This window comes from Bombina bombina, chromosome 4 (assembly GCF_027579735.1).
Source record: "Bombina bombina isolate aBomBom1 chromosome 4, aBomBom1.pri, whole genome shotgun sequence".
NCBI classification, from domain to species: Eukaryota; Metazoa; Chordata; class Amphibia; order Anura; family Bombinatoridae; genus Bombina; species Bombina bombina.
The window spans coordinates 1,039,534,936-1,039,557,737 of record NC_069502.1 but is presented as its reverse complement, the minus strand read 5'-3'; the positions used below and the strand labels follow the sequence as shown (position 1 = coordinate 1,039,557,737).

The 22,802-nt window shown below is 38.1% G+C and overlaps 1 protein-coding gene across 1 annotated transcript in view; it reads left to right on the top strand.

Annotated features, from left to right (window-relative positions):
- Nucleotides 1–22,802, top strand: part of PLCB4 (phospholipase C beta 4) — a 788,735-nt gene that overhangs the window by 597,505 nt on the left and 168,428 nt on the right. The window contains 4 exon segments of the mRNA XM_053712158.1: nucleotides 7,985–8,009; nucleotides 8,011–8,070; nucleotides 15,515–15,605; nucleotides 19,865–19,960. Of these exon segments, the coding sequence (XP_053568133.1) occupies nucleotides 7,985–8,009; nucleotides 8,011–8,070; nucleotides 15,515–15,605; nucleotides 19,865–19,960 (272 nt within the window).

The window sequence follows — 22,802 nt, the reverse complement described above, 5'->3', positions numbered from 1 at the left end:
CGCACACAAGTGCGGCACAATCTGGCTACTTTTGCTAGTTATTAAAAAACTAGCAGGTACGCTCGGCACTTTTAACGGCCCCAGCGCACCTGGTTTTCAACCGCCACCCCTGGAGGCGGCGGATCCCATAGGAATCAATGGCAGTCTGACCATAGCGAAAGTACAAGTTCGCTGCTGCCAGATATCCCATTGATTTCTATGGGAGATGTCTGCACCTAACACCCTAACATGTACCCCGAGTCTAAACACTCCTAATCTGTCCCCCCCTACACCCGCCGCAACTAAATAAAATGATTAACCCCTAAACCGCCGCTCACGGAGCCCCACCGCAATCTACTCTATACATATTAACCCCTAAACTGCCGCTCCCGGAGCCCACCGCCAACTACATGATACCTAGTAACCCCTTATACTGCCCCACTATAATAATGTTATTAACCCCTATCCTGCCGATCCCGCACCTCGCCGCAAATAAATAAATAGTTTAACCCCTAAACCGCCGCGAACCTGACCCTGCCGCAACCTATATTAAATTTATTAACACCCTAATCTGCCCCCCCCTACAACCGTCGCCACCTATAATACATTTATTAACCCCTATCCTGCCCCCCACTACACCCGCCACCACTGTAATAAATTTATTAACCCCTAAACCTAAGTCTAACACTAACCCTAACTTAAATATTAATTAAATAAATCTAAATCATATTTCTATTATGAACTAAATTAATCCTATTTAAAACTAAATACTTACCTTTAAAATAAAACCCTAATATAGCTACAATATAAATAATAATTATATTGTAGCTATCTTAGGATTTATTTTTATTTTACAGGTACCTTTCAATTTATTTTAACTAGGTACAATAGCTATTAAATAGTTATTAACTATTTAATAGCTTACCTAGCTAAAATAAAGAGAAATGTACCTGTAAACTAAAAAACTAACCTAAGTTACAATTACACCTAACACTACACAATACTTTAATAAATTATTCCTATTTAAAACTAAATACTTACCTGTAAAATAAACCCTAAGATAGCTACATATAATTAATAATTTACATTGTAGCTATCTTAGGATTTATATTTATTTTACAGGTAACTTTGTATTTATTTTAGCTAGTTAGAATAGTTATTAAATAGTTATTAACTATTTAATAACTACCTAGCTAAAAGAAATACAAAATTACCTGTAAAATAAATCCTAACCTAAGTTACAATTAAACCTAACACTACACTATCATTAAAATAATTAAATAAATTAACTACAAATAACTACAATTAAATACAATTACATAAACTAACTAAAGTACAAAAAATAAAAAAAGCTAAGTTACAAAAAAATAAAAAAAATAAGTTACAAACATTTAAAAAAATATTACAACAATTTGAAGCTACTTACACCTAATCTAAGCCCCCCTAATAAAAATAACAAACACCCCCAAAATAAAAAAATGCCTCTACCCTATTCTACATTAAAAAAGTTCAAAGCTCTTTTACCTTACCAGCCCTTAAAAGGGCCTTTTGTGGGGGCATGCCCCAAAGAGTTCAGCTCTTTTGCCTGTAAAAGAAAAATACAACCCCCCCAACATTAAAACCACCACCCACATACCCCTAATCTAACCCAAACCCCCTTAAAAATAACCTAACACTAATCCCCTGAAGATCATCCTACCTTGAGTCGTCTTCACTCAGCCGAGCCACAGATGGACTGAAGAGGACATCCGGACCGGCAGAAGTGATCATCCAAGGGGCGCTGAAGAAATCTTCCATCCGATGAAGTGATCCTCCAAGCGGCGCTGAAGTAAATCTTCCATCCAGTCGATGTCATCTTCCAAGAGGCGCTGAAGAAGTCTTCTATCCGGGCGAGGTCATCCTTCGAAAGCCGGGTCTTGAATCTTCATCCCGCCGACACGGAACATCCTTTCTTTCCCGACGGACTACCGACGAATGAAGGCTCCTTTAAGGACGTCATCCAAGATGGCGTCCCTTCAATTCCGATTGGCTGATAGGATTCTATCAGCCAATCGGAATTAAGGTAGGAAAAATCTGATTGGCTGATTGAATCAGCCAATCAGATTCAAGTTCAATCCGATTGGCTGATCCAGTCAGCCAATCAGATTGAGCTTGCATTCTATTGGCTGTTCCGATCAGCCAATAGAATGCGAGCTCAATCTAACACTTTTAAATTAGGATTAACATAGTTAATAATAGAAATATTATTTAGATTTATTTATTAATATTTTAAGTTAGGGGGGTGTTAGGGTTAGTGTTAGACTTAGGTTTTAGGGGTTAATAATTTTATTACAGTGGCGGCGGTTGTATGGGGGGGCAGGATAGGGGTTAATAATTTATTATAGGTGGCAAAGATGTAGGGGGGGCAGGATAGGGGTTAATAAATTTATTATAGGTGGCGATGGTGTAGGGGGGGCCAGGATAGGGGTTAATACATTTATTATAGTGGCGACGGTGTAGGGGGGAGCAGTATAGGGGTTAATAAATTTATTATAGGTGGCGACGGTTTGTAGGGGGTCAGGATAGGGGGTTAATAAATTTATTATAGGTGGCGACGGTGTAGTGGGGGGCAGGATAGGGGGTAATATAATTTATTATAGGTGGAGACGGTGTAGGGGGGGGCAGGATAGGGTTAATAGGTATAATGTAGGTGGCAGCGGTGTCCGGGAGCGGCGGTTTAGGGGTTAATGCATTTATCAGAGTTGCAGCAGGGGTCTAGGAGCGGCGGTTTTAAGGGGTTAATACATTTATCAGAGTTGCGGCAGGGCTCTAGGAGCGGCGGTTTAGGGGTTAATACATTTATCAGAGTTGCGGCAGGGTCTAGGAGCAGCGGTTTAGGGGTTAATACATTTATCAGAGTTACGGCAGGGTCTAGGAGCGGCGGTTTAGGGGTTAGTAACTTTATTTAGTTGCGGGGGGGCGCCGGTATAGGGGGGTAGAACAGTGCAGTTTAGTGTGAGTGCTTAGTGACAGGCTAGCAAGAAAGCTGTCAAACAGCCAAAGAGCAGCGAGATCGGATGAGTGATAACTCTCACAGTCCGCTGCTCATCGCCCGCGGCTTTTTGACAGCTTTACTTGATAACTTAGGCGAATTTTTTCAGGTCCGCCGGCGGCGATTGTGAGGCGAGCTTAGGCCGGGCGTATTGGCCGGCGAAGGTAGGAAAGTTGACACGTTGATAACTACCCCCCATGATCTGCTATTTTGTACTCATTCTAACTGTGAAGCATGTGGGGAGCATCCCGGTTTTGGGTTGCTTTAATGCCTTAGGGCCTGGACACCATGCAGTCATTGGGAAGCAATGGATTCAAAGATATGAAGACATTTTACAGGTGAATGCAAGGGCAGCAGTCTATGACCTCAATCAAAAGAGAGGTTTGGTGAGGAAACAAGACAATGACCCAAAGCACACCAAAAAATCATCTTCAGAAAAAAAAACACACACTTTGTATAACACATTATGTTGTGATATTTGAATATTAATTCATTAAATTAATATAAGGTATAGTAAACACCAAAAATTTTATTGTTTAAAAAGATAGATAATCCATTTTTTTTACCATTCCCCAGTTTTTGCATTACCAACACTGTTATAGAAATATTACATTTTACCTCTGTAATTACCTTGTATCTAAGCTTCTGTAGACTGCCTCCTTATCTCAGATCTTTTGACAGACTTACATTTCAGGAAATTAGTGCTAACTCTTAAATAACTCCAAGTGCATGAGCACAATGTTATTTATATGAAACACATGAACTAATTCCATCTAGCTGTGAAAACCTGTCAAATACATTCAGAAAAGAGGCAGCCTTCAAGGGCTTAGAAATTAGCATATGAGCCTACCTAGGTTTAGCTTTCAACTAAGATAACAAAGAGTACAAAGCAAATTTTATAATAAAAGTAAAGTAGAAAGTTGTTTAAATGTACAAGCCCTATCTGAATCATGAAAGTTTAATTTGGACTTTACTATCCATTTAATGAAATTTAAACAGTGCTCATAATGGATATTATGAATCGTATAACTATAATCAAAAGACAAAGGGCATTAGATATTGCATAAAGTATGAATTTTGTAACCATTTAACTTTATTTTGCGGCAATCTTGGACACATCTGGACAGAAAGAATATTGAATGTGACCTTACTAAATTCTGTAGGCTAAAAGTAATGCTGGTAGATTATGTCCCATGCTTTCAGTGAGAATTTGTAAAATAAATCTGGGTGCCGTTCTTTTTTGCAGATTATCTTTATAATTTCTCATATTATAGATAAATAACTGTGCCCTCAATATCAATCCTCAGTGTTCTTAAATCAGGTGTGGATTTTCACAGGTGACAGAACCACTGATGTTGTTTAGCATGGATAGCTATAAATTACATTTTTACACATCAAAAGTACATTTTTAGTTTGTTTCTCTTCAATAAATCCACCTGGTTTGAAGTGGCATTAATTTCTGTGCTCAACAGCTTAATAGTCAGATGAAAGGAATTCAATGAAATTCCCCACTGTGCACATTGATGTAAAAATTTAACATTTTAGTCTTTTTTTATAGAACAAATTGCATAACATCCCATTAAATTAGCGCTAGTGGATAGGATCACATATTTAACAAAACAAAACAAAAAAAAGAACAGACATCAATAAACTTTTTTTATGCTGAGAACCTAACAGCTTCTGAAATAACATCAGCTCAAGAAGTGTGTGTTAAGGGCTCATGAAATGGATTTCAATGGCTAAGAATCTGTACACAAGCCTCACATCAACATGCGTAATGTCAAGTATTGGCTGGAGTGGTGTTAAGCTTGTCACCACTGACTCTGGAGCAGGCAAAACATGTTTTCTGGAGTGAAGACTCACATTTCACTATCTGGCAGTCTGATGAAACAATCTGGCGGATGCCAGGAGAACACTAGTTACCAGAATGCATAGTGCTTACTGTAAAAAATTTGAGGGGGAGGGATAATGGTCTGGGGCTGTCAGGGTTGGGCTAGGTGTTTTAGTTCCAGTGAAGGGTTATCTTATTGCCACAGGATTCAAAGACATTTTAGGCAATTGTGTACTTCCAACTTTGTGTAAACAGTTTGGGGAGATTATTTTCCAGTTTTTCTATGCACAAATTGAAGTCCATGAAGACATTGTTTGTTGAGTTTGATGTGGAGGAACTTGAGGGGCCTGCTCAGAACCCTGATCTGAATCCGCTGAACACTCTTGAGATGAATTGGAATGCCGATTATGATCTAGACCTTCTCATGCAACATCAGTGCCTGACTTCACAAAATGCTCTTTTGGCTGAATAGGAAGACATTTACATGTAAAAATCCAAAATGTTGCGGAAAGCCTTCCCATAAGAATGGCATCTGTTTATAGCAACAAAGGGGGGGGGGCAGCACCATATTAATGTCCATGGTTTTGGAATGGTAGGTCTAGCAAGCTCACATTTTGATGATTAGGTGATCTCAACTGTTGACAACAAAGAGAACTCTAGGGGTCGCTATTTACCAATCACCTGGTTTGATATGAGACTCAATTGTCTCCTGCACAAAGTGAAGTGAAAAAGATAATATAGTAAAAAATCAACAATCTATAAAAATAATAATAAATAAAAATACTATTAATAATTAAACAAAATAAAAAAAAATCATTAATAAACACCTGTGTGCATGAAATAAAAACACAGAATAAGATACACACTTAAAAATAAAAAAGGGTGTAAATATTAACACCTATGCACATAAACTCAAATAGGTGTAAATAATGTCTTATCTGATAAAAAAAAAGTCCAATGGTATTCTGTCTTTCCAAGAACTCCGTATGGATTCCTTCCCTGGATCAGGGAGAATGATAATTGATGGCTGCTCCTGTGTGTAAAAACAATGCTCGCTCCAATAGACTTCTGTGAAAAGGAATCACAAACAAGGGTGCCGCCTAGTGTAACACTGATGATATGTGAGATTGTATAAACTTATCAAAACATACTAACAAGTGTGGCAAGCACCCAGTTGTGCTTAGTTGGCATACTGGGAACTCTCAGTGTCCCAGCTCACTGATTCAAAGAGCAGGGTAAATCCTCTTGACTGCTCCTATTGCTGTGAGCTGGATAATTAATGCTCAGACTTCCAAAAATCTCAAAAAATAAGATTTTATTTTACAAATTTGTTTTAAAAAACGAAAGAGTACAACATGTACCCCTAAAAAAAAAAAATGTACAACGCGTTTCTCAGCTCTCCTGGCTGTTCCTCAGGCTTCTGTAATTCTCGGGAAGTACTGGCTTTTAAATGAAAGATTATCCAATCACCAAATATTTAGATACCCCACCCACTAATACAGGTGTGTTACCTTAATTACCTCTTCCCTTAAAACCACAACTTATTCTCCTAATGTCAGATGTTATGTTAGATTCATTTGTATACAATATTAGCACAGATGTATAATTCACAATTCTATCAATGATAACTTAATAAAAAATATATATTTATATAACCATACTAACTGTCAAACAGTCCACACAGATGTTTACAAATCTACTATTCTTCAGATGTAATAATCATGTCCTCCATCGTGTTCTTGATATCTGCCATTAAAAATAACCTTTTTTAATAACCATAATAGGAATTGCAAAGAATCTTGTGTATTTTTATACTATGTTGCCATCAATAAAAAAATTAAATGTTTTTAAATAGAAGTGTTTTGACTGCATAGATGTTACCTGCCCCTCATTGGTTAGCCAAGATTCTTGGTATTCAGATCATGGTGTATTAAAAAAGGTTATTTTTAATGGCAGATATCAAGCACATGATGGGGGACATGATTATTACATCTGAAGAATAGTAGATTTGTAAACATCTATGTGGACTGTTTGAAAGTTATTATAGTTATATGAATATATATTTATTAAGTTATCATTTGATAGGATTGTGAATTATACATCTGTGCTAATATTGTATACAAATGAATCTAGCATAACATCTGACATTAGGAGAATACGTTGTGGTTTTAAAGGGAAAAGATAATTAAGGTAACCACACCTGTATTAGTGGGTGGGGTATCTAAATGTTTGGTGATTGGATAGTCTTTAATTTAAAAGCCAGTACTTCCAGAGAACTAACAGAAGCCTGAGGAAACAGGAGAGCTAAGAAACGCGTTGCACTACTTTTTTTTTAATATACATGGGGTACATGTTGTGCTCTTTTGTTTTTTAAAACAAATTTGTAAAATAAAATCGTTATTTTTTGAGGTTTTTTGGAAGTCTGAGCTTTAATTATCCAGCTCACAGCAATAGGAGCAGTCAAGAGGATTTCCCCTGCTCTTTGGATCAGTGAGCTGGGACATTGAGAGTTCCCAGTACGCCCCACTAAGCACAATTTGGGTGCTGCCACACTTGTGAGTATGTTTTGATAAGTATATACCAATCTCACATATCATCAGTGTTACACTAGGATGCACCCTTGTTTGTGATTCCTTTTTACAAAAGTCTATTTGATGATCAGGTGTCCACTTTTGGCCATGTAGTGTATATTATATACAGTCATTGGGAGTCACAAGGAATTTTTTTTTTTAGCAATGCCACAATTATCTCCAACATCCTGTATGGTGGATAGGAAGATTTTTATCCAGATCAGAGCTTATTTGCTCCTCCATGGAGACATTTTCCAGCATTCAGAACCTGTCCTCCTGGTAAAAAACAAACAAACATAAACTGACTATTTTTCTTTTTTTTGCCTAGTAAAAAAAAATGAGGAATGTTCCTATATTTAATATTGAATGGGCTAATAAATTACTGACTAGTGACTCCCATTCTAAATGGTAAGTTATTTGCCAGGTTTTTCTCCAAACCCTGCCTTCTACAGCAAACATGATTGTAATAAAGGAATTTATGAGCTTCTTAACAGCATATTTTTATACAGTGCTATTGAATGTGTCAGATTCTATATACATTTGTAATAATGATTTACCTCTATTACTTGTCAGCAAATATCAACAGTACAAAATGTCCCAAATATTGTGAAGAAATATTTGGAGATCTCCTGCTAAAGCAGCCCCTTGAACCATATCCGGTATGTATTCCTTTATTTAAGCCCTTTTTTTTTTGCTGTTTGGGAGATCAATTTTTTGTTTTTGTATTTACTTTCCTGCTTTGCTAGTCATAATATGGGAAAGCAGAATACAAGCTTAGTGCTTACTGCCACCTGGTGATACATGAAGATTATAGTCAGGAATAGATGTTTCAAATAATAGAATAAAATATTATGGTTTCACATTTTTTTAAGTCACGGTAAGAGATAGATTTATTTTCCTTGTTTTAACATTTGTAAATGATTTTTTTGTAATTAAGAAACCTTTAAAAACTGCACTAGAGAGCTTTAGACATTGGTGAAACTTTCATAAAAACATATAAACAAATTTGACGTTAGATAAGAACCAAAAAGCCCATCAACTTTACCCATATTACATGTTACTTATTTCATAGATAGCCTTATGCATGTCCCCAGGCATTTTTAATTATTTTACCGTCTTTGAGTTTACCACACTTAAATTGGAAGTTTTTTCCAATTAAAGTTTGTACGTGGCTATGTGGCAGTATATACTAAGACTTCTGCTAGGACGTCTCTGTTTTATAATTAATATTCTATAGTTTACCAAAAGCAAAACCTAAAGAGGTTTATACATTGCCAAATGGTTAAAATATCTGAAAAACAAATAGATTAAAAAAAAATATGTTGCTACAGGTAATTTATATGAAATAAATATAGTTAAAAGTTTACATTTGTTAACCTTGTTTAAAACCTTTTGCCTCTATAGTAGTTTGCAATGCATCTAGCCAAAGAATTAAATGCTAAACTTCTAAAAGTCTAAACTAAACAATATTAAATAATGACCTAATGCTGATCATTTTTTGACACATTTTTCTTGGTCCTATAATTTGTTTTCAAATTATGATCCTTCATATACTCTACATTGAGCCATTTTAATATAATTTCTGATAACTTTAAAATGGAGAAAAACAATATCAAATGCTTAAAGGGACATAATACTCATATGCTAAATCACTTGAAACTGATGCAGTATAACTGTAAAAAGCTGACAGGTAAAATATCACCTGAGCATCTCTATGTAATAAAGGAAGATATTTTACCTCACAATTTCCTCAGCTCAGCAAAGTAAGTTCTGTGTAAAAAGCTATACTCAGCTTTTGCCCAGCTGCAGGTAAAAAAAAATAAAAAAATGAAGAAATGAACAGCAGCCAATCAGCATCAACAGTGCTGAGGTCATGAACTCTTTTACTGTGATCTCATGAGATTTCACTTAACTCTCATGAGATTTCATTGTAAACTTCCTTACACTGAATAGGGAAATAAGATGAGTGTGCACGAATGCTCGTTACTTCCGCTGTCCTGGGACAGACATAGGCCTAGATTTAGAGTTTCGGCGGTAGCCGTCAAAACCAGCGTTAGAGGCTCCTAACGCTGGTTTTGGGGCGCCCGCTGGTATTTGGAGTCAGTGATTAAAGGGTCTAACGCTCACTTTTCAGCCGCGACTTTTTCCATACCGCAGATCCCCCTACGCCATTTGCGTAGCCTATCTTTTCAATGGGATCTTTCTAACGCTGGTATTTAGAGTCGTTTCTGCAGTGAGCGTTAGAGCTCTAACGACAAGATTACAGCCGCCTGAAAATAGCAGGAGTTAAGAGCTTTATGGCTAACGCCGGTTTATAAAGCTCTTAACTACTGTAACCAAAAGTACACTAACACCCATAAACTACCTATGTACCCCTAAACCGAGGTCCCCCCCACACCGCCGCCACTCGATTAAAATTTTTAACCCCTAATCTGCCGACCGCCACCTACGTTATACTTATGTACCCCTAATCTGCTGCCCCTAACCCCGCCGACCCCTGTATTATATTTATTCACCCCTAACCTGCCCCCCACAACGTCGCCGCCAGCTACTTACAATAATTAACCCCTAATCTTCCGACCGCAAATCGCCGCCACCTACGTTATCCCTATGTACCCCTAATCTGCTGCCCCTAACACCGCCGACCCCTATATTATATTTATTAACCCCTAATCTGCCCCCCTCAACGTCGCCGACACCTGCCTACACTTATTAACCCCTAATCTGCCGAGCGGACCTGAGCGCTACTATAATAAAGTTATTAACCCCTAATCCGCCTCACTAACCCGATCATAAATAGTATTAACCCCTATTCTGCCCTCCCTAACATCGCCGACACCTACCTTCAATTATTAACCCCTAAACTTCCGATCGGAGCTCACCGCTATTCTAATAAATGGATTAACCCCTAAAGCTAAGTCTAACCCTAACACTAACACCCCCCTAAGTTAAATATAATTTTTATCTAACGAAATTAATTAACTCTTATAAATAAATTATTCATATTTAAAGCTAAATACTTACCTGTAAAATAAATCCTAATATAGCTACAATATAAATTATAATTATATTATAGCTATTTTAGGATTAATATTTATTTTACAGGCAACTTTGTAATTATTTTAACCAGGTACAATAGCTATTAAATAGTTAAGAACTATTTAATAGTTACCTAGTTAAAATAATAACAAATTTACCTGTAAAATAAATCCTAACCTAAGTTATAATTAAACCTAACACTACCCTATCAATAAAATAATTAAATAAACTACCTACAATTACCTACAATTAACCTAACACTACACTATCAATAAATAAATTAAACACAATTGCTACAAATAAATACAATTAAATAAACTAGCTAAAGTACAAAAAATAAGTTACAGAAAATAAAAAAAATATTTACAAACATAAGAAAAATATTACAACAATTTTAAACTAATTACACCTACTCTAAGCCCCCTAATAAAATAACAAAGCCCCCCAAAATAAAAAATTCCCTACCCTATTCTAAATTAAAAAGGTTACAAGCTCTTTTACCTTACCAGCCCTGAACAGGGCCCTTTGCGGGGCATGCCCCAAGAATTTCAGCTCTTTTGCCTGTAAAAGAATAAATACAATACCCCCCCCCCCAACATTACAACCCACCACCCCACATACCCCTAATCTAACCCAAACCCCCCTTAAATAAACCTAACACTAAGCCCCTGAAGATCTTCCTACCTTGTCTTCACCATCCAGGTATCACCGATCCGTCCTGGCTCCAAGATCTTCATCCAACCCAAGCGGGGGTTGGCGATCCATAATCCGGTCCAGAAGAGGCTCCAAAGTCTTCCTCCTATCCGGCAAGAAGAGGACATCCGGACCGGCAAACATCTTCTCCAAGCGGCATCTTCGATCTTCTTCCATCCGGTGCGGAGCGGGTCCATCTTGAAGCAGGCGACGCGGATCCATCCTCTTCTTTCCGATGTCTCCCGACTAATGACGGTTCCTTTAAGGGACGTCATCCAAGATGGCGTCCCTCGAATTCCGATTGGCTGATAGGATTCTATCAGCCAATCGGAATTAAGGTAGGAATTTTCTGATTGGCTGATGGAATCAGCCAATCAGAATCAAGTTCAATCCGATTGGCTGATCCAATCAGCCAATCAGATTGAGCTTGCATTCTATTGGCTGTTCCGATCAGCCAATAGAATGCGAGCTCAATCTGATTGGCTGATGGGATCGGCCAATCGGATTGAACTTGATTCTGATTGGCTGATTCCATCAGCCAATCAGAAAATTCCTACCTTAATTCCGATTGGCTGATAGAATCCTATCAGCCAATCGGAATTCGAGGGACGCCATCTTGGATGACGTCCCTTAAAGGAACCGTCATTAGTCGGGAGACATCGGAAGAAGAGGATGGATCCGCGTCGCCTGCTTCAAGATGGACCCGCTCCGCACCGGATGGAAGAAGATCGAAGATGCCGCTTGGAGAAGATGTTTGCCGGTCCGGATGTCCTCTTCTTGCCGGATAGGAGGAAGACTTTGGAGCCTCTTCTGGACCGGATTATGGATCGCCAACCCCCGCTTGGGTTGGATGAAGATCTTGGAGCCAGGACGGATCGGTGATACCTGGATGGTGAAGACAAGGTAGGAAGATCTTCAGGGGCTTAGTGTTAGGTTTATTTAAGGGGGGTTTGGGTTAGATTAGGGGTATGTGGGTGGTGGGTTGTAATGTTGGGGGGGGGGGGTATTGTATTTATTCTTTTACAGGCAAAAGAGCTGAAATTCTTGGGGCATGCCCCGCAAAGGGCCCTGGTCAGGGCTGGTAAGGTAAAAGAGCTTGTAACCTTTTTAATTTAGAATAGGGTAGGGAATTTTTTATTTTGGGGGGCTTTGTTATTTTATTAGGGGGCTTAGAGTAGGTGTAATTAGTTTAAAATTGTTGTAATATTTTTCTTATGTTTGTAAATATTTTTTTATTTTCTGTAACTTAGTTCTTTTTTATTTTTTGTACTTTAGCTAGTTTATTTAATTGTATTTATTTTTAGCAATTGTGTTTAATTTATTTATTGATAGTGTAGTGTTAGGTTAATTGTAGGTAATTGTAGGTAGTTTATTTAATTATTTTATTGATAGGGTAGTGTTAGGTTTAATTATAACTTAGGTTAGGATTTATTTTACAGGTAAATTTGTTATTATTTTAACTAGGTAACTATTAAATAGTTCTTAACTATTTAATAGCTATTGTACCTGGTTAAAATAATTACAAAGTTGCCTGTAAAATAAATATTAATCCTAAAATAGCTATAATATAATTATAATTTATATTGTAGCTATATTAGGATTTATTTTACAGGTAAGTATTTAGCTTTAAATAGGAATAATTTATTTAATAAGAGTTAATTAATTTTGTTAGATGTAAATTATATTTAACTTAGGGGGGTGTTAGTGTTAGGGTTAGACTTAGCTTTAGGGGTTAATACATTTATTAGAATAGCGGTGAGCTCCGATCGGAAGTTTAGGGGTTAATAATTGAAGGTAGGTGTCGGCGATGTTAGGGAGGGCAGATTAGGGGTTAATACTATTTATGATAGGGTTAGTGAGGCGGATTAGGGGTTAATAACTTTATTATAGTAGCGCTCAGGTCCGCTCGGCAGATTAGGGGTTAATAAGTGTAGGTAGGTGTCGGCGACGTTGTGGGGGGCAGATTAGGGGTTAATAAATATAACATAGGGGTCGGCGATGTTAGGGCAGCAGATTAGGGGTACATAGGGATAACGTAGGTGGCGGCGTTTTACGGAGCGGCAGATTAGGGGTTAAAAAAAATATGCAGGGGTCAGCGATAGCGGGGGCGGCAGATTAGGGGTTAATAAGTGTAAGGTTAGGGGTGTTTAGACTCGGGGTACATGTTAGGGTGTTTGGTGCAGACGTAGGAAGTGTTTCCCCATAGGAAACAATGGGGCTGCGTTAGGAGCTGAACGCTGCTTTTTTGCAGGTGTTAGGTTTTTTTTCAGCTCAAACAGTCCCATTGTTTTCCTATGGGAGAATCGTGCACGAGCAAGTTTTGAGGCCGGCCGCGTCCGTAAGCAACTCTGGTATCGAGAGTTGCTTTTGCGGTAAAAATGCTCTACGCTCCTTTTTGGAGCCTAACACAGCATTTGTTTTAACTCTCGATACCAGAGTTAAATTTATGGTGCGGGCCAGAAAAAAGCCCGCGGAGCGTTAACAGCCCTTTTACCGCCAAACTCCAAATCTAGGCCTTAGTGATTTGCTGCTTAGAAGTCCTTTACAATGGGATGTGGCTACTGAGAAACTTTTGAGGTAAAATATCTTTCTTTTTTACATAGAAATGTTCAGGTGATATTTTCTAGTCAGCTTTTTTACAGCTATGCTGCATCACTTTTCAAGTGTTTAAACATTTGGGTATTATGGCCCTTTAACAATTGGGCGAATTCCAGCTTATCTATCCAAAATGAGTTGTAGGGCCAATTAAAGGGATAGTGTACACCAATTTTCATAAAACTGTATGTAATGGACACTGCTTTAAAGAAAAATATGCACGGATACTGATCTAAAAATCCTTTATAAAACATTTTAAAAACTTACTTAGATGCTCCCAGTTTAGCACTGTTAATGAGCTTAGGCTGGGACACCCAGAGAAAGGGGTTGGTAAAACAAGAAGGGCAACCCCCCCCCCCCTCCCTGCATATGAAAAGACAGATTAGACAAACAGGAGCGGCAGGAGTCGTTTACAAAAACACTCACAGATGGGCTATATAAATGGATTGTATACAAAACATATATGCAAAGAAAAATCTAGTGTATAATGTCCCTTTACGCCTTATCCAATCTTTAGAGAACTACTTACTACTCTTATCAAAGCCGTTGGAAAACGTTTTTCAGACATAAAAACAAACAAATTTAACTTTTTGGATTGTTCTAGCTGCTGAAACTTGCCATACAAAATATTTAAATTAAAATAATGTTTAAAAAATGTATTACTTTTCGAAAATATGGCACATTTTACTTTTTCACTTTGATGTTTTATTATTATAAAGGGCTATTATAATAATTAATTGATTAAACTTGTCGTTGAAGCACTGTATACATACATATATCAATATATAAGTCGACCAACACAATATTTTTGAAAAATGTGTCATCTTGCCAGAAATTAAAGGGAAAAAAAGAAGCAACGCAAGAAAGTAATTTCCCATTTGACTTTTATTCTTGTCAGCAGGAAATACAGATGTTTGTGGTACTTGACATTTGCCTAAGGTGCTGAAAGAAGCCTAGGGGCCGAATTATCAAGCCCTGAATGGAGCTTGTTGCCCCTGTTTCCGTGCAAGCCTTCAGAAGTTATGAAGCAGCTGTCTAAAGAGCGCTGCTCCATAACTGGTTCGCCTACTCTGGGCAGCAGATAGAAATCAGCCCGATCAAATACAATCGGGTTGATTGACACCACTGTTTATAGTAATGTTATCCATAGTTGCAGACACTGTCACTATTTACAAAGAATGCTGAAGACATGTGCACAATCCTAAAAGCCTATCAGCCTACCTGGATTTCCTATTTAACAAAGGATGCTAAGAAAACAATGCAAAATTGATAATAGAAGTAAATTAAAAAGTTGTTTAAATTGCATGTTCTATCTGAATCATGAACAATTAATTTTGATTTTACCTTTAACACTCTATAGCACCATTAACACTCTATAGGGGCATTGTTAGCAACAATGTGCAGTTTTACTATAAACACTGTTGCTGACACTGCTGCCATGGATTTAAAGACATGTGCATACTCCTTAGCCTGCCTAGCTTTACTATTCAACAAAAAGTACCAAGAAAATGAAGCACTCTCTATAACAGAAGCAAAATTGCATGCTCTATCTGAATCATGAAAGTTTAATTTATACTTTATTGTACCGTTAAATATTAAGTGACAGAGAAAGGAAGAAGTATCAGTTCACGGGAATAATAAAATAGTTCCGCAAAAATTTGGAAGGTTTGTCCTGAAGTAGAGGTATAATGTTTTCATTATTTTATTGTATATTATTATAATCATTTCTTCAAGGTTTTTGTAGATGTTTGTTACTATTTTTATTTATCATTTCAGCTTGAACCAGGTCGAGCATTACCCTCTCCGAATGAACTCAAGAGAAAAATTCTAATTAAAAATAAGCGGTTGAAACCAGAAGTGGAAATAAGTATGTTATTTAATTTCATTTTCAGATCATACCCTTTACTAATCCCGTTTTTAGGGACAGAGGTTAATTTGATTTGTGTACGTTTCTAGCAGAAGTACTGCAGGGTAATAATTCTGTTCTAAGGTCTAAAGTAGGTATATTTGACTGACAAAGGGTTTGCAGATTTGTTTTATTTATTGCGGTGTGGCAGGACCAGGATTCTTATCTAATTTGAGAATGTATCTGACAAAAAGGGATCCAAGGCTAAGGGTCTGATCTAAGTGGAACTCACAAATTTTGACTGCTCCATCTATCTGCAGCAAATTCGGGAGATATTTGGTGACAATGACAAAAGCAAATTCAGCAGATACTTGTATGAGGGTCACTCATTTGGTCACAATGACAAAAGAGATTGTTCATTTGTCTTTCTTTTTCTTACTGTTTAGTTTGTACAACCTAAATTCTGTGTTTGGGTGAACTAGTCCTTCCTTTTTTTCTCTTTAAATATTGTTTTCTTGTGGTGATATAACTGCTGTTTAAAACGTAGAAATAGGAAACAATGGGAAGTCTTCATAGCTCTTTTGTGACCATGGGTGACTAGGTTCATTGATGGGGCAGAACCTTCTGCAAGAATCTCTAGCTTCTACCATATCATAGATCTGCATGCTTGGAATTTGTATACTGAATCATGAACCCCTTTGTAGGGGTTAAACACACAGTAGTGTAGGGTCTATAGTGTTAAAATGACATGCTCTAACAAATTAGAGCATATTATTCTTCAACTATAATGACCCTTTAAAGGACCAGTAAATTCAGTAGATTTGCAACAAGTGCATGATAAAAAGACAATAGAATATCACTTAGGGGACGATTTATTATCGGTCTGTCCGACATGATCAGCTCAGGCATCTTGTAATACGCAAATTAAAAACAATTAAAATGTGTTTTGAACTTAAAAAGAACATAAAACAGCTACAATGATCAGGCTACACATATCCAGTACATTGTAATACTTTTATAAAAATCTTTTTTTAATTAGCTCAGCACTTCCTGCTCTCATTTCCTCACACCCTAGTGCGTCCTACTGTTAATTTTCATTCACATAGTGCATGCTGTTGAAAATTTAAAGTAGTCTGAGAAATGGCAAAATGAAATATTATTATATATTTTTTTTATATAATTTAACATTGTTTGTAATTATTTCATAGCTAGTGCTACCTTATTAATTGTCCTTAGAAACTTGAAAGCCTAGTCATAAGCTGTGACTGTTCTCTCCAAACAGAGGAACTTACCTATTCTTATAAAAAATGTTTTAATAGTCTCCCTGGTGTTTTTTGAGACAGACAGTAATTAGTAATACAGCAGATATTGGTGCCTTGCATGGAACTGAACTCAATATATCTAAATGAGTCCAATAGAATAGTTAATGATGTAATGGGAACACGTAGACATAAATAAATCCTTATTGAATTAATTTAAAGGAATTGTCAGGGGCTCGAGACCAGTGACAGATGTAGTGGAGGAATTAGGAAAACAAGAGACGTGTAGTGTAGACAGTAGTTGGCAGGCAACTTGGCAAGTATAGGTTGTGGCAAGTGGTGACTAATAAACTGAAAAATATGTGCAAGGAAGGAACAGGGGATGCAGAATGGCAATGGGATGCGCAGGGCTGTTCTAGATTATAATGCATTTAGAGCTGGAGAATGTTGACTACAAAGCTTAGCTATCAAACCGGTGCAATAAGCAAGTAAAAGCGAGTCACGGCACACACTGGTCTTCTGCATTTAATTATAAAGCCGTTTGTGAATCTGTTATCTAGTGGAATGTAAAGTAAGTAACCCCTGTTGTCCTGAGACTGACAGTCAGTGACTTTACTTACCCAAGAACCAGATCTTTGTCTGCCAGAGTGCCAGACTGCCAGTGCTTGCTAGTGCTGCTCCTTCCCATGCTCATAGTCTCTAGCTCTTGTCCTGTACACAGTGCCTGCTCGCTGACCCCTCCCTCTTCCTCTCCAGTCTCCGGTCATGTACCTTGTGCTGGTAGGAACGTGACCAGGGCTGGCTGGAACTGGAGGAGCAAATAGCAGCAATGTAGAGCCGGCACGAGGCATGGTGAGGCACGTGTGGGGGTTGAAATAAAAAACACTGGCGGCCGGCCAAAACAAAGAAAAACATAAACATTTAAAACATAGATATTATATCAGTTCACACTCGAGCATTAATGAAAGCACCAGTGGCGAGGGGGCACATGGGGGGACAAAGAATAATCATGGGGTGGGCAATTGCCCTCCCTAGCCCCCCTGTAGCGACACCACTGCTCATGTTTATTTTGTTTGTTTGTATTGGTATGACACAAAAAAAGTGGAGAAAAAAAGCCAAATTTGACGCATTCCACGTAACACTCCAAAAATGGACTGGACAAAATTATTGGCACCCTCAATGTAATATTTTGTAGCACATCCCTTGGAAAAAATAACTGAAAACAATTGCTAACAATCGTAACCATTAATGAGTTTCTTACACATGTCTACTGGAATTTTGGACCACTCTTCTTTCGCCAACTGCTCCAGGTTTCTCAGATTGGAAGGGTTCCTTTTCCCAACTGCTGCTTTGCGATCTCTCTACAGGCACTCTATGAGATTGAGATCCAGCGCTTTGTCTTAAACCATTTTTGGGTGCTTTTTGACACGTGCTTTGGGTCATTGTCCTGCTGTACGACCCATAACCTCTGATGGAAACCCAGCTTTCTGACACTGGGCCTACATTGCACCACATAATTCTTTGGTAGTCTTCAGATTGAATAATGCCATGCACACAGTCAAGACATCCAATGCCTAAAGCAGCAAAGCAACCCCAAAACATCAGTGAACCTCCATGATGTTTGACTGTAGGGACTGTATTCTTTTCTTTTAGAGCCTCATTTCTTTTTCTAAAAACAGTAGAATGATGGGCTGTAATTTTGTTTCAACTGTCCACAGCACATTCTCCCAAAAGGATTTTGGCTTCCTCAGGTAAGTTTTTGGCAAACTCCAATCTGGCTTTTTTTATGTTTCTGTGTCAGCAGTGGGGTCCTCCTGAGTCTCCTACCATAGTGTCTCTTTTCATTCAGATGGTGACATATAGTATTAGCTGACACATTTGTACCCTGGATCAACTTTTCTCTTTTAGCCACGTCCAGGGAGATTAGCTACAGTGCCATTGGCTGTAAACTGCTTACAGTGGACACAGGAACATTAAGATCTCTGAAGATGGACTTGTAACCTTGAGATTGTCAATGCTTTTGGACAATTTTTGTTCTCAAAAACTCAGACAATTCTTTGCTGCTCTTTCTCTTCTCCATGCACAGTGTGGCACACAGAGACATACAACAGAAAGGTTGAGTACATTTTTTACCATTTTAACTGGTTGCCGGTGTGATTTCTATATTGTCAGCACCTGTTAATTGATACAGGTGAGTTTAATTGCAAATTACAGGAGCATCACAAACTTGGAATGCAGTTATTTCTTACAATTTTGAGAAGGTGCCAATAATTTTGTCCAGTAAATTTTTGGAGTTTTGCGTGTAATGTGTCAGATTTTGCTTTTTTCCCCCACTTTTTAGTTTCATACCAATACAAACAAAATAAATAAACATGAGAATTCCTAAACCTTTGTAATTACAACAGTTTCCTGGGCAAAGTGGTGCCAATATTTTTGGCCATGACTGTATAATAGTCTGTCAGAAATTATTCTGTGTATAATATAAAAGTGCTGGTCACATTTTGGAAATCTAGCAGTTGTCTGGTGATATGTGTTAGGGGTAATTTTCTTACATGGAGGTTCAATTTCTAATTGAAACTAAAATGTAACCCATACTCATATTAACAAAACAGGGATGATATAACAACGGTATATTATTTATTTTGACTTTCTCATGTACCATTATAGTGCCATGACGTACCTAATATTATTGCACACATTCAGAAACATATACATACAGAATCTCTCTCACTGCTCTGGCTTCTACATCTCTAAGAATAAACATCAGGAATGTTACCAATATTACATACATTTTTTGAAATGTTTCCTTTGCATCCAACACATACAATATTCAGTTTGGAGTTGAAAGTCATATGAAATGCCATGGAGAGGGCCCACTGTGGCCCCAGGGCCTTCAGTTCACTAAACCTTATATATACATAAATCTCTTTATTCAAATTGTCACATTTTTTATAAAATATTTGGCACTTTGTTTTAGTTTTTTTTACAATCTTATTTAATGACTGAATTTTATTTCAACAGAACAGCTTGAGGCGTTAAAAAGTATGATGGAATCCGGTGAAACAGTAGCTCCCGTTAGTATTCTGGAAGATGACATTGAAGAGGAAATAGAAAACGGTATTTCTAACAAGATTTTATTAATAGAACTTGCAATATATGATTTGTTATGTTGAGCTTTAATTTATACAGTTTAATAAGTCTATTGGGCCGATTTATCAAATGCCGGGCTAACATGACTCGCTGCAGCGATTCATGTCTGCCCAGCATTGCTAAATGCCGACAGCATACACTATCGGCATTTAACATTGCACAAGCCGCCCCCTGCACATTCGCGGCCAGTCGGAGCAGGGGGTGTCAATCATCCAGATCGTATCTTATAGGGATGATTGCAGTCCACCACCTCAGAGGAAGCGGAGGAGAGCAGCAGTCTTATGACCGCTGCTTCTTAACTTATGTTTCCAGGAAACCGGAAACATCGGGGGTAGACCTTTTTTATATATGTGTGTGTTTATGTGTATTACTCATTGCACTTTAACAATCAATTTTTTAAGGAAGAACATTTCATGTTCATGATATTAATATTTTATAGAAGGTAATATGGCTTTCTAGTTTTCCAAATATATTTTTTTCAAATTGGAACTGTGTAAAACATGTTTTTTATGTATTTATTTAGTAAAAAGTACCACAATTTTTAAAACAAAACAAGACTTAAAATACATATAACATCATACAATAAAATACATATAAATAAAACATTGTATACATATGTACAATATACTCACAATTCCCGAGCTTCTATTGGTTTATTTCCATCTTAATATGAGGAAAGTCCATGGGTTCATTCCTAACTTGTGGGAATACAGAACCTGGCCACCAGGAGGAGACAAAGCCACCCTAGCCAAAGTCCCCTCATCCCCCCAGTCATTCTTTGCCCTTCGTCACAGGAGGATGGCAGAGAAGTGTCGGAAAATGTGGACTAGTCTCTTATGTAGGGTAGTACTCTTCTCTATGGGACTGGAGTTTTAAGTAGTCTTGTCAGCCTCTCAGTGAGAGCATTGATGAATGTTAGGGTCTGGAGATGCAGGGAGAGTCTTTTTGCGGAACCATCCAGACTCGTATTAACAACTCCTAAGCAATCAGTGTTGACGAGTTTCACTGTCTGCTTCTATCACTCAAGTCCATGTCAGGTGCAATGCTACAAGACTGTCAAACTTGAGAGGCTGTGTGTCTGTTCCACGGTGATGATTCCGGTAAGATCGTTTCATTTTATATCTTATGATAACGTAAGAAGACAGGGTCACAGTGTGACTCCTTTATCTGTAAGGAATCAAGGGTTAATATCTCCAGAAGAGGATTATTGAACAGGGGGGATGTATACATAATTTGCTTTATTATGTTTTATGCTGCAACATGTGTGAGATGAGGCTCTGGCAGATGTGGGAACATTCAGGTTTTCCTTTTGTTTTGTATAACTTCGCAACATATCAATTTGGTGTGCTTTTCTACTTGCAGCAGGGGTGGTCCTGCATCGCACTCCATGTGACCGGGTGTAGCCTCATTAACTTCCTCTTTCCTGACTGTGTGGTTTACAGGAGAAGAAGAGGTTTCTCTGTGGGGCCTGGGTCATAGGAGGTGGTGAGTGCCCCAGCCATTGGGGTATAAAGGTGCCATTTACTTTTGAGATAGTCCATTTTAAAAGTGCAAGCTATGGAGGACTCTGTTGCGTTAGAGGGTACTCCCTCTTTACCAAGAGCTAATACCTGTTTTTATTGTGAGGAGGTTACGGTATACCCACCTGCTTAACTATGTTCCACATGCCTTAATAAAGTAGTTATATTTAAAAAGACTAAGATGTTTAGTACAACTGAGCCGTCCACCTCTAAGGGGTCTCCGTCCCGAAAGGTGCATTCCCTGCAATCATCTCCGATTACACATGCAGCTCCCCATTGCACGACTAATCCTCCTTCGGGAGGGGCCCTCTTACTACCAGACTTTTCTGATGAACAAAATCACAGCAGCACCACTGTAGTATTTCCAATCTTTTTTTCTTTATTCCATGACACAAGTACAGCAATAAAATAGAACATTCTATTTTATTGCTGTGCTTGTGTCATGGAATAAAGAAAAAAAGATTGGAAATACTACAGTGGTGCTGCTAAGCGCACCACTATCCCGCTTGAGGATAGTTCATCATTTAAGGAGCCCATGGATAAGAAATTAGAAACTCTGTTGAGAAAGATGTTTCAGCACAGTTCTTATTTTAACCTGCAGTGGCGGTTGCTGCGGTGGCTGGAGCCGCTACATATTGTTGTGACTCTCTATCGGAGATGATCGAGGTGGAGACTCCACTCGATGAGATGCAGGAAAGAATTAAGGCCTTGAGGGTAGCTAATTTGTTTAATAATTCATAAATATTTGCGATGTTAACATGCAGATTATTTGCTTGAATGCCAAGACATCAGGCCTTTCTGTTCTGGCCCGTAGGGCTCTGTGGCTGAAGTTTTGGTCCGCTGACCTGACTTCAAAATCTAGATTGCTTTCCATTCCATTTAAGGGAAAGGTTCTTTTCGGTCCAGGACTGGACTCTATCATATCCACGGTCACTGGAGGCAAGGGTGCCTTCTTACCGCAGGATAAGAAGCACAAACCTAAAGGGCAGGGTCCTAATTTTCGTCCCTTTCGTTCTGATAAATCCCAACGCCAGCAGCCCTCCACGAAGCAGGATCAGTCCAAGGAAACTTGGAAACTTTCTCAATCTTGGAATAAGTCCAAGCAGAACAAGAAGCCCACTGAGACTAAATCGGCATGAAGGGGCGGCCCCCGATCCATCGTTGGATCGTGTTGGGGACAGACTATCTCTCTTTGTGGAGGCTTGGCTGGGAGACGTGCAAGACCCTTGGGTTCTGGAGGTCATTGCTCAGGGTTAAAGGATAGGTTTTAAATCTTATCCACCCAAGGG